The 13,415-nt window shown below is 35.4% G+C and overlaps 1 protein-coding gene across 1 annotated transcript in view; it reads left to right on the forward strand.

Moving 5' to 3' along the window:
• SCFD1 (sec1 family domain containing 1) overlaps window positions 1–13,415 on the forward strand; it is a 135,415-nt gene that overhangs the window by 50,721 nt on the left and 71,279 nt on the right. Inside the window, exons 7-10 of the mRNA XM_036842038.1 lie at window positions 7,533–7,672; window positions 11,052–11,142; window positions 12,096–12,169; window positions 12,858–12,939. Of these exons, the coding sequence (XP_036697933.1) occupies window positions 7,533–7,672; window positions 11,052–11,142; window positions 12,096–12,169; window positions 12,858–12,939 (387 nt within the window). The remainder of the gene's footprint in view (window positions 1–7,532; window positions 7,673–11,051; window positions 11,143–12,095; window positions 12,170–12,857; window positions 12,940–13,415) is intronic.

Raw genomic sequence — 13,415 nt, forward strand, 5'->3', positions numbered from 1 at the left:
TAAGAGTGGCTTCTGATCACTCTGATACCAAAACCAGACAAAGATGTCACAAAGAAAGAAAACTACAGGCCAATATCACTGATGAACATAGATGCAAAAATCCTCAACAAAATACTAGCAAACAGAATCCAACAGCACATTAAAAGGATCATACACCGTGATCAAGTGGGGTTTATCCCAGGAATGCAAGTATTCTTCACTATACGCAAATCAATCAATGTGATACACCATATTAACAAATTGAAGGAGAAAAACTGTATGATCATCTCAATCGATGCAGAGAAAGCTTTTGACAAAATTCAACACCTATTTATGGTAAAAAACCCTCCAGAAAGTTGGCATAGAGGGAACTTTCCTCAACATAATAAAGGCCATATATGACAAACCCACAGCCAACATCGTCCTCAATGGTGAAAAGCTGAAACCATTTCTACTAAGATCAGGAACAAGACAAGGTTGCCCACTCTCAACACTATTATTCAACATAGTTTTGGAAGTTTTAGCCACAGCAATCAGAGAAGAAAAAGAAATAAAAGGAATCCAAATTGGAAAAGAAGAAGTAAAGCTGTCACTGTTTGTAGATGACATGATACTATACATAGAGAATCCTAAAGATGCTACCAGAAAACTCCTAGAGCTAATCAATGAATTTGGTAAAGTAGCAGGATACAAAATTAATGTACAGAAATCTCTTGCATTCCTACACACTAATGATGAAAAATCGGAAAGTGAAATTAAGAAAACACTCCCATTAACATAGCAACAAAAAGAATAAAATATCTAGGAATAAACCTACCTAAGGAGACAAAAGACCTGTATGCAGAAAATTATAAGACACTGATGAAAGAAATTAAAGATGATACAAATAGATGGAGAGATATACCATGTTCTTGGATTGGAAGAATCAACATTGTGAAAATGACTCTACTCCCCAAAGAAATCTACAGATTCAATGCAATCCCTATCAAACTACCAATGACATTTTTCACAGAACTAGAACAAAAAATTTCACAATTTGTATGGAAACACAAAAGACCCTGAATAGCCAAAGCAACCTTGAGAAAGAAAAATGGAGCTGGAGGAATCAGGCTTCCTGACTTCAGACTATACTACAAAGCTACAGTAATCAAGACAGTATGGTACTGGCACAAAAACAGAAATACAGATCAATGGAACAGGATAGAAAGCCCAGAGATAAACCCACGCACATATGGTCACCTTATCTTTGACAAAGGCGGCAAGAATATACAGTGGCGAAAAGACAGCCTCTTCAATAAGTGGTGCTGGGAAAACTGGACAGCTACATGTAAAAGAATGAAATTAGAACACTCCCTAACACCATACACAAAAATAAACTCAAAATGGATTAAAGACCTAAATGTAAGGCCAGGCATCATCAAACTCTTAGAGGAAAACATAGGCAGAACACTGTATGACATAAATCACAGCAAGGTCCTTTTTGACCCACCTCCTAGAGAAATGGAAATAAAAACAAAAATAAACAAATGAGACCTAATGAAACTTAAAAGCTTTTGCACAGGAAAGGAAACCATAAACAAGATGAAAAGACAGCCCTCAGAATGGGAGAAAATATTTGCAAATGAAGCAACTGACAAAGGATTAATCTCCAAAACATACAAGCAACTCATGCAGCTCAATATCAAAAAAACAAACAACCCAATCCAAAAATGGGCAGAAGACCTAAATAGAGATTTCTCCAAAGAAGATATACAGATTGTCAGCAAACACATGAAAGAATGCCCAACATCATTAATCATTAGAGAAATGCAAATCAAAACTACAATGAGATATCATCTCACACCGGTCAGAATGGCCATCATCAGAAAATCTACAAACAATAAATGCTGGAGAGGGTATGGAGAAAAGGGAACCCTCTTGCACTGTTGCTGGGAATGTAGATTGGTACAGCCACTATGGAGAACAGTGTGGAGGGTCCTTAAAAAACTAAAAATAGAACTACCATATGACCCAGTAATCCCACTACTGGGCATATACCCTGAGAAAACCATAATTCAGAAAGAGTCATGTACCAAAATGTTCATTGCAGCTCTATTTACAATAGCCAAGACATGGAAGCAACCTGAGTGTCCATCAACAGATGAATGGATAAAGAAGATGTGGCACATATATACAATGGAATATTACTCAGCCATAAAAAGGAACGAAACTGAGTTATTTGTAGTGAGGTGGATGGACCTAGAGACTGTCATACAGAGTGAAATAAGTCAGAAAGAGAAAAACAAATACCGTATACTAGCACGTATATATGGAATCTAAAAAAAAAAAAAAAAAAGATTGTCAGAAGAACCTAGGGGCAAGACAGGAATAAAGATGCAGACCTACTAGAGAATGGACTTGAGGATACGGGGAAGGGGAAGGGGAAGCTGGGACAAAGTGAGAGAGTGGCATCGACATATATACACTACCAAACGTAAAATAGATAGCTAGTGGGAAGCAGCCGCATAGCACAGTGAGATCAGCTCGGTGCTTTGTGACCACCTAGAGGGGTAGGATAAGGAGAGTGGGAGGGAGGGAGATGCACGAGGGAAGAGATATGGGGACATATGTATATGTATAACTGATTCACTTTGTTATAAAGCAGAAACTGACACACCATTGTAAAGCAATTATACTCTAATAAAGATGTTAAAAAAAAAAAAAAGAGTGGCTTCTGTAGTGTAGGGGTTAAACACTGAAGTGGGTATAAGAGAGATTGGAAGAAGAGGCATAGGTGAGAGAATATAGACAAACCTTGAAAGAGTTTTGCTGTATAGGAGAGCTGAGAAAAGGGGTGACTGCTGGAAGGGGACGTGAAGTCAAAAAAAAGATTTTTAAATGAGAGAAAGTACAGCATGTTTGTGTATTCCCTATTGGGGAATGATCGAAAGAGAAGAGTTGGTTGTGGAGATAAGAGTGTCCTGCAGGTCTGTATGAGGCATTAGTGACCAGGATGACTACAGACCAGGATTTCTCAACCTTGGCATTATTGACATTTTGGGCCTGATAATTCTTTGCTGTAGGGGGCTGTCCTGTGTATTGTAGGATGTTTAGCAGCATCCCTGACCTCTACCCTCTAGATACCAGTAGCAATCCTTAGTTCTGGACACCCAAAATGTCTTCATTGTCAAATATTCCCATATGGTGGAGAGGGGCAAAATTGTCTCTGATGAAGAATTACGGTTATAGGCTGATGATGGGAGTTTCAAAGCTGGAGTTGTTTTAGGGAAGAGGACAAGTGAAGAGTCTGGGAGTAACAAGGAAGACACCTAGCCCAATCCTGGGTCCAGTGGTTTGAGATGTGTGACAAGTAAAAAAAAAAAAAAAAAAAAGGTTGTGGTCTGAGAAGGCTACAGGGGATAGCCAGTTGGTGTTCAACTAGAGCAAGAAAGTGTTCAGTGGAAGTTGAGAGTAGATGTTCAGAATAGGAGATTTTGCTGATGACTGAGTATGAGTTCCAGAGGGTAGACAGAATGGTTTCAGGAATCCAGTAAGAATGAGAGATGGAATCTGAAAAGGGGTGGCATGATGAGATAGTTTTGGTAGTCTCAAATTAGATTTGGTTGGTGGGGCCCTGCCTGTTGGGTGGGAGCAAGGGTCTTAGAGCATACACATCAGGGGTCACCTCTTCATTCCTGCCAGTGGTGTGTGGAGGCCATATAGCGCATCAAGATACCGGGATCCTTTCTAATTCCTAAACTTGAAGAGTTCCTGGGGGAAATTAAAGTACATGATGCTTTGAGTGCAGGCGATAAGATGTGTGTACAGGTAATTGCAATGTAAAGGAATATGCTGAGTCCCCATTGTCAGAAGAGAAATTGGGAAACATAAGTTATGGCAGACATTCCCCAAAACTAGACAAGGCTAATACTGATTTTGAGGGTTTTACTATTGCAGAGTGAAATGAGAATAATAAGGAATATGAAATGAGTTTTTACAACTGACCTTGTATCCTTGTGAGATATACTAATTTTTATTTTCTACTATTTGAAGTTAAAATATTATTTTAAAAATACAAGACGGTAAAAGTATATGGTAGGGGTTTGGGGGGCTTTGTTCTAATCTTCTTCACTTCACAGAATAAAAAGTTGGAAACCATGTGTTTCCAAGGAATTCAATTCAACAAATATTTATTAAGTGCCTCCTCTGTACCAGACACTGCTGGTCACTGGGCTACAAGGTAAACAAAGGAGACATGATCCCTGCTTGCGTGGAGGTTACAATAGTGGATTCCTGTGGACATTTGGGTTATTGTTGTTTTTATTTTTTGTTATAAATAATAAAGCAATGCACATCTCTAGTTAATTTTCTTTCTTAGGCGAGGTTCTCAGATTCCATATTACCCTTTAAGCCGTCTTTTCTCAGTAACATTATTATTAGAATATTTAGGTCTTGTGAAAATAGTCTCTGAGAAAATTGGATATAACAACCTATACAACTTACAATGAGTTAATCCTGTTCATTAATTTTAATACACTTTCTAGATGTGAAAAAACTACAACTGAGATATCATAACCAATTGTAAGCAAGCCATTTTTTGTTGATTGTTAAAACTGCAGCTTTTGAGGTTTCTTCCGAGCTTTCAAAATTCTTAATAGTTATACCCTCCACCTCCACAAGATGGAGTAAAAGTTGTAGATGGGAGTTTCAAGTTTAACTTGAAATTGGAGCTTGCTTTTTATATTAAATATCTTTGCCTGAAAATCCAGAACATTGATAATATTTATATATCAGGCCCTGGAAACTGCTGTGAAAATTCACACAGCCTCTCTGTGTGTCAGAAAGGTGATTGTTGTCCTTTAACATGGGAGATACACTCTTCTGATGAAAAACTTTGCAGTGTCCCTTTCCTTTTCTCAGGACATAAGAAGCAAAATTAGTAATTAGAAAGTCATGATTCCTTTTTGTCGTGTCTTGGTTGCAAGGGCTGTGGATCTGATTGTTCAACTGCAATGAGTAGTTTTAGGCAAAGGGTGGACATTATTTCATTGCCGTGTCTTGTCCTTTAGTTGGCCTTTGTTTTTTTGAATCTTAGGTGCCCTTGTTTGTGCCTTTGGCCCTCTGCTACTGACCCTCATTATTTAAAATATTAAATCAGAATTTGTACTAATTACATAAGGACTTTAGTAAAGTTTATTTTGTTCTTGCCACTCAAGAAGAGAAAAGGAAGTCATTTCCAAGTTAATATATACTTTTAAAAGGTTATTAGAAAAACATTTTAGAAGCACTCGTTCTCTTAAAGATATATGACATTCTGCATTTGGTTGATTGTATCTTTGTGGGGTACAATTTGACATTATTTCTCTTTTTTCCAGTATTTCCTGTAAACTGATAGATCTAGAGACTTAATTAGATTTGGCGCAATTCCTTGCCAAAATAAAAGTTACTTTTACTTTGCTTGGCTTTTTTTCTCATGTGAATATAAATCTTAGCTCTGCATAAATAGGTGTTAACCTATATTACCCAAATGTAACTTTGTTAATATTAGCTCTGTCTGCCTCTCCTGGTCTGCTTTAACTCATGAAAGGAAAACAAGACCACTGAAGACTTACCCATGTTTTCCCAGTGGGATTTACTTATATCTGGTGATTTGGCACACCCTTGTCCAGTTTTCTAAGTCAGGAAAGTGTGAATATCAGTGGGAATAGATTAGACTTTACCATGTGAAAACTAATTCTGTTGTCTTCTATACCCATGTCTTCAGTTCCTTTAACATGATTGAGTACAGCACAGAATGTTCTGATTTCCCAGTTTTCAAGACTGAAATTACTTTTCCTTATTTGCCTGGCTATTAGTGTAAACAACAGGAATGTTTCTTGCCGCTATTATGTTATTTCTCAAAACTCTTAACATCTTTGATTCCTTTATCATTTTGTGTTTTAAGTATTCCATCAATACTTTAGTAATAATATGCTGTCCTATTTTTAGAGCAGTAATTTTGCTAACAAGTTACTTGTGTTTTGAATGAGCTGTGTGTCATCACCACGGAAATAGTACTTCACTAGAAATTCTAGTTAATAAAGCTTAACTATTTAAAAATGTTTCTTTTCTTCAGTATCTTTGTTTTGTTAGATAACTTTTAAAAACAAAAGTTCTTCTCAGATGTAGCTGTTAACACCTGTTTATTGTACTTTCTTCCTATGTGGATGATTTACTGTGCCAAGGTGAGGTTAAGGTATAGGATGGGAAAAGGGATTAAATAGGGTTATATTATGTTATGTTTATCCTATGATAATATAAGGAGCCCATAGGAAAGACATAATACTAACAGGTTGAAATACAATATAGTATACTCTTCTTTGTCAAGAGGCTTGTTACTCTACTGGCAGTTAGACATCTATATATTTTGCACTCTTTTTTTTTATGTCATAGGGGAAAATGACAAGGAAGTAAGCTATTATAAAGGATTTATTTGAGAAAGTTACAGGGTATGGTCTAAGGATCCAATCTCAGTATTAATGACCTTTTCCTGTCAAGAGGAAATTAAATTATATTCAGTACAGTTAATTTGCTAAGACCTAGAAGTTTAATCATTAAGAACTTATATCTTAGAACGAAGATGATTGTATCACAGTCATGCTAGATAATTTCTCCATATAATTTCTTTTGCTCATCATTCATTTGCTTATTGATATCCATATTTTATCTCTAGCTCACTATTCTTCAGAGTAGAGTTGAACCATAAAATACTGCTATTACATAAAGGAACCCACAAGTCTAATGCAAGAAGGAGGGAGAAAGAATAGAAAAGATAGCTCACTTTTGTTTTGTTTTTTTGTATGTTTGTTTTTTGAGAAAGGGCAAAAAAAATGAAGCCTGACGTGAGTAAAATTATGTCTACGCAGAAAAGCTTAGCAACTATTAGTATGACTGGCTCTTAGCATTTATGTGAAAGGGAGTGCTATTATTATTGTAGCTTCTGTTGTAATTTTTTTTTTAAATGCGATCCATCAAGTAACAGGTCAGACTGTTAAGACTCTCTAAGAGTTTAAAAATTACATTTAAGGTTATGTTTGTTACTGGAAACAATTAAGCATCAAGAGATGTGGTCAAATAAATGTAGCCAAATATTTGTCTACTATGTAGACATGATAAAAATGAGGTAGATGTGCATATTCAAATACAGGAAGAGCTCAAAATATTGATACATTATTAAATGAGAAAAGTAAAGTACAAAGTATGTATAATGTAATCGCATTCTTTAAAATTTAAAGGATATGTTTGCTGACATATACAAAAATATTTTTCTAGAAGGATACACAAGAACCTTAACACGGTTTTATGTGTTTTTTGAAATTGTAATCATATGCATCTACTACTAAATTAAAATACATAAACAATTAAAGGTACCTTTATGTAACAAAACATTGGATGGAGGTCTTTTAATTTCAGATCTGTATTTTGTCCTTGGAAATAGTAGAAAAGGCAGTAAGAATCTGTGTTATTTCTCTTATTGTAGGCAATGTTCTTAAATTCAGAAAACTGTTATTTAAAACAGAATTACTTTTTCCTAGGATTTCCACTTGAACAGAGTTAATTTGGAAGAGTCTTCAGGAGTGGAGAATTCCCCAGCTGGTGCTAGACCAAAGAGAAAAAACAAGAAGTCTTATGATTTAACTCCAGCTGATAAATTTTGGCAGAAACATAAAGGAAGGTAAATAAGAAAAACAATAAGTAAAAGATTCACCCCCTAAAAAGATATGCAGATGTCATATGACTTAATGGGTTTATAAAAAAAAAAATCAAAACAGGTCACAGTGGTTCATCTACACCATGAATAAGAACTATAATTAAATAGTCTATGGAGCTCTGTTTTATTGCTTAATTTCCTAGTTCTTTTTTTTTTTTTAGAAATTCACGTTCTTTTATTTATTTATTTATGACTGTGTTGAGTCTTCGTTTCTGTGCAAGGGCTTTCTCTAGTTGCGGCAAGTGGGGACCACTCTTCATCACGGTGCGCGGGCCTCTCACCATCGCGGCCTCTCTTGTTGCGGAGCACAGGCTCCAGACGCGCAGGCTCAGTAATTGTGGCTCACGGGCCCAGTTGCTCCGCGGCATGTGGGATCTTCCCAGACCAGGGCTCGAACCCGTGTCCCCTGCATTGGCAGGCAGACTCTCAACCACTGCGCCACCAGGGAAGCCCCAATTTCCTAGTTCTTATGTTGTTTTTGTTAGTTGTTTTGTGGGGGCCACTTCCCTTTTCAATAAGTTCACACCATATGATTTTATAGATTTTACAGATAGTCTTTCTGAATTTCATTTCTATCCCCATTGACCCTCTGCAGCACCATTTCTACCTTTCATTAAAATCGGTTTTTGTGATAGGGAAACATCAAGGTGTGATTTGCCTTTTTTGTTCCATGTTTGCCTTCATACAAACCCAATTTTAGATATCTGTGGAGAAAATACCTAAGCCTGAAAACAAGATTTATTCAAAGTACATTAGAAATAATAGGTGAAAAAATTGTAACAATTTGCCATGTGATTTATTATAGGTAGATATGCAGATCCCATGTGTTGCTATGACCCCTTAAAGTTGAGGTACTTCATGAGCTCAGTAACTGCTATAAAAGTTGTCTAGTGGTCATTATGGCTAGAGGAATCATTCTAAAAAACAAACAAAAAAATCATTCCTCTGAGAGAAAAAGAATGTTGCTCATCAACAATTATGGAAATACAATGTTATTTATTATAATCTGGACTATTTCAACTGTTACTGTATCTATCTGTCTACATATATATATATATATGTATATCTCCTTGATATGGCTGTTCTTTTTGGTCTCATTTATGTTTAAAGAGAAATAGGATGTAGACTTGGTTCAATACAATTGGTTTTTTTGTACGTTTTATCTTTTTTTTATTTATAACTTTTTTTTTAAACACTGGAAAATCACATTGCTATAACAAAGAATTTTAGTTTCTCTGCAATGAAAAGTCACTATCTTTCTCTCTGACTAATGCAATTTTGGGTACTGTTATGATTTATTTTAAATTATTTTCTTCTCTTTGGAATCCTATATATAGTCTACATTTCCTTTTAGAATGGTAAAGTATAAGAATTTACATTATTTATAGAGGATGCAGGATATTTTAAAGTTAATTTTAAAGTTCACATTCCCTAATAGAAAAACAAAAGCTTAAGAAAACAATTTCTTTATTCATATATGGAAATTTTGAATATTTTCTTTAGACCATATGTTTAGGAACAACTTAAGAGGTCAATTGAATAGTAAGAACTTTAGTTTTTTGTTTGTCAGGTAGGAATAGCCCTCACTCTGAATGTCATGCTACAATAGCAATGTGGGCACAGATGCTGGGAGACAGCATAGAGTTAAACAAGCTACTTAAATCTCTCTGAGCTTCATTTTCCTCATCAGTAAAATGTGGGATGATACTTCTACCTATTGTCCTATTTCAGAAGGTTGTTGTGAAGATTGACATAATATAAAGAAGTAACTTGCCCCAAATCATCCAGCTTTCATTGGTAAAACCAGGTATAAAAACCAGTTCTGGCAGATTCTAAAGTCCCTGGTCTTAGCTGTCAGTAGTGTATATGTACCTCACCAAGACTGTGGTCAGAATTAAATGAGACAATAGAGACAGATTCTTAGGATAGTGTTTGTCATACAGTCAACACTCAATAAATACAAGCAGTTATTATCATCTGTTAGCCCTGAGACCTAAAGACACTAGAGATTTTAAGGATCATTTAGTTTAACCAGCACATTTTACCTGCTCACTGCTGTTTTCTGACAACATAGACTCTGCTGGACCTCCATTAGGGCCTGCAGTTGTCATGTAAAACTGGACTGTGTTTCTCAAAATCCTTTCAGGAGCTTTTGTCATTTCTGTGCTGATCATTAGTGAAGTGTTATCAAGTGTCAGCGTGGAGGAAGGGGGACGTGACCATTTCTTTCTTAAAGGAGAGAAAGCTTCTGGCCTCCCCTAAGGCTGTAGATGAAAAATACTCATGTTATAGCACAGGGAGATCAGCTCGGTGCTTTATGACCACCTAGAGGGGTGGGATAGGGAGGGTGGGAGGGAGATGCAAGAGGGAAGGGATATGGGGATGTATGTATACATATAGCTGATTCACTTTGTTATGCAGCAGAAACTAACACAACATTGTAAAGCAATTATACTCCAATAAAGATGTCAAAAAAAGAAAAAAGAAAAATACTCATGTTAGGAACCATTTCATGGTCAGCATACATTCAACTAGATATATTCAAGATTGATGCTGCATGACACTTTTTCTACCTGAGCTGCTCAGTGATTGCAGATCAGTTGTCTCTGAAGTCTGGAAATCGCTGCTAAACTGCACTTACTGGGAAGATATCAGGGACTGGACCAACAAAACTGTGGCCTAATGTATAGCTGATTCACTTTGCTGTATAGCGGAAACTAACACAACATTGTTAAGCAGCTATACTCCAGTAAAAATTAATAAAAACAAAACAAACAAACAAAAACTGGGCCCACATTCTATTTTTACCAGTGGTGTTCTAGATATTGAATTTACAGAATTAAAAGATTTTTTTTCACAGTTACAGTTTTTTTCACAGCATGTAATATTTTTTAGTACATCTTTGTAGTTACATGGACCCTTTGACACTATATGTTAATTTGGCTGGTAATATTTAATTGATGTTTGATATACTGTGGTTTCTCTTCCTTTGTTTTTCAGTCACTTAAATATCTTTTTATTTTTTCTAATAGTGTATAGGTGAAGAGAAAATTGATACAGTTAATGAAAAGAATAGAAATAAAATTTAAATTTGTTTATATGTACAAGTATTATGATATGCATTTTAAAGAAATAGTATTTACAATGTAAATAGATATCACAAGGATATATAGTTGTATTTATCCTAAATGTTTTCTGCCTGTGTTATATATAATATACATTCAAATCTAAATGAATACATTTGAAATAATAATAAATCCTCGTTGTATATATTTCAAAATTCACACAAAAATCAATCTTCTAATCTCATACTTATAGTTCCTCTTGTGCAATACTGTTTCAGTCCATTCCCAGAAGTTGCAGAATCAGTTCAGCAAGAACTAGAGTCTTACAGAGCACAGGAAGATGAGGTTAAACGACTTAAAAGCATTATGGTAAGATTCTGTTTACTTTCTTGGAAATATAGGGAAGCAGAAGGACATCTGGAGGGAGAAAGAGGTTAACTTTTTTTCCTTACAAAAATTCAAGGCCATTCATTGCTTTAATAACAAAAAAAAATATTCTCAACTTACATAAGAGATCTTTTTTAAAAAGAAATCTAAGTTCTAAGGAGAAGAGTGAACTCTTTAAAAAAAATATGAATTTATGATTTGAAAAAATGTATAATGTGAGTATATTTTAGAGATGTATGTTCCAGTGCTGCTCATTTTACTATATTTTTGATCTAACTTCAAATTTCAGCTGTACTATTTATTACTGTGTGACCTGTGGCAAGTCTCTGGGCCTACTTCTTTTTCTTTTTGCTTTTTTTTAATAAATTTATTTATTTATTTTTGGCTGCATGTGGGCTTTCTCTAGTTATGGCGAGTGGGGGCTACTCTTTGTTGCGGCGCACGGGCTTCTCATTGTGGTGGCTTCTCTTGTTACGGAGCACGGGCTCTAGGCGCACGGGCTTCAGTAGTCATGGGACGTGGGCTCAGTAGTTGTGGCTCGCGGGCTCTAGAGCGCAGGCTCAGTAGTTGTGGCGCATGGACTTAGTTGCTCCGCGGCATGTGGGATCTTCCTGGACCAGGGCTCGAACCCATGTCCCCTGCATAGGCAGGTGGATTCTTAACCACTGTGCCACCAGGCAAGTCTCTGGGCCTATTTCTTTATCTGAAAATGCCAGCTGGTCCTTTTTTTAGTCATCCAACCATTCATTAGATTGGTGGTGACTAGAACTTTTCTGTAACTGTCAAAAATGCAGATGCTTGCTCCTTAGAAGGGAAGAATTATTATCCTGGGTGACCAGAATCTTACTGTTTATCAGTGATCTTAGGAATATATTGATTTTCATGCTTGGGCTTGGGATTTCTGAGTAGTTACTGGGACCTTTTTTTCCTTCCAGGGACTAGAAGGGGAAGATGAAGGAGCCATAAGTATGCTGTCTGACAATACTGCTAAGTTAACATCAGCCGTTAGGTAAGCAGGCAGTTTATCCTCTTTGAAATCTTTCTGTTGATAAGATTTATTTTGGAGGTTAAAAAATTGATTAATATTTTTCATGATAGGAAATAATAGTAATAGCATATACCTTTAAGACTAAAGAACTAAATTGTGTTTTTAATATGTTCAAGCTGATTTAAGTTCCCTCCTTTTTATATAGCAGATCATTTGTTCCTTTTACTAGTTAGAATTGTATAATGGGGGTAATTTTGCCACCGAGATAGTATCGCTGATAAAGTAAGGTGAGTTATTGTTAATTTTATCATTGCTGCTATTACTTTATTAGCTAAAGTTTAAGCAGTATCTTTTTCATACATTAAATGCCATCAAGGAGAGAGAGTTTCGTGTTTTAGAAATTTCACATTAATCTGATTTTATTCTAAACCTCCAAATTTTGGAATCAGAAAGTTAAATGGTAGAATAATGATATTTGGGAGGCAGGTTATTTTAAAATAAGAAGCATTTCAACTGTATTAAAGTGGTAAATACTGTATGTGTTCAAGCCTAGAGATTAAGTTCAGTTGATAGTTTAACATGTAATTTTGTCCCTGTTTTACTGTTCCAAGTATCCTCAGAGGAAGCAACCAGGTGTGTGTTTTATTAAAATTTATGTCATTTCCTTAGAGAATTTAATGGTTAATTTTCAATTTTTTGATACTTGTAGTTCTTTGCCAGAACTCCTTGAAAAAAAAAGACTTATTGATCTCCATACAAATGTTGCCACTGCTGTTTTAGAACATATAAAGGTAAATTTAGCTTTTCCTTCCCCACAATATAGCTACTATTTTTGTAGGGTTTTAGACTTTGTAAGATTCTTTCATATTCATTATCTCGTTGAGCCCTCACTGTAAAGTTAAGAGATATAATTATTGAAGGCAGCATTATTACCTTCATTTTTGCAAATGAGGAAACCAATCCAGGAAGATTAGTGATTTGCCCAAGGTCACATGTTCAGTAAACAGAAGTTAGCATCTGTGATATTTTTATTTACGTTTTATCGTATTACTTTGTTAATAGTAGACCTGTATCTAAACATCAGTAATACAGATTTAGACATCCCTTTTACTATAGTACTATCTAAAATATCTATTAATAACATCACTTCATTATGTAACTTGGTTCTGAACTTTTTAGTTTTAGATTAGTCTGTTAGCATTATTGCTTCTTACTGTTACCTGCTGTACTGTGATTTTGAAACAAATGTATTGGATATTCTGTATGT

This window comes from Balaenoptera musculus, chromosome 2, assembly GCF_009873245.2.
Source record: "Balaenoptera musculus isolate JJ_BM4_2016_0621 chromosome 2, mBalMus1.pri.v3, whole genome shotgun sequence".
In the NCBI taxonomy this organism is placed as follows: Eukaryota; Metazoa; Chordata; class Mammalia; order Artiodactyla; family Balaenopteridae; genus Balaenoptera; species Balaenoptera musculus.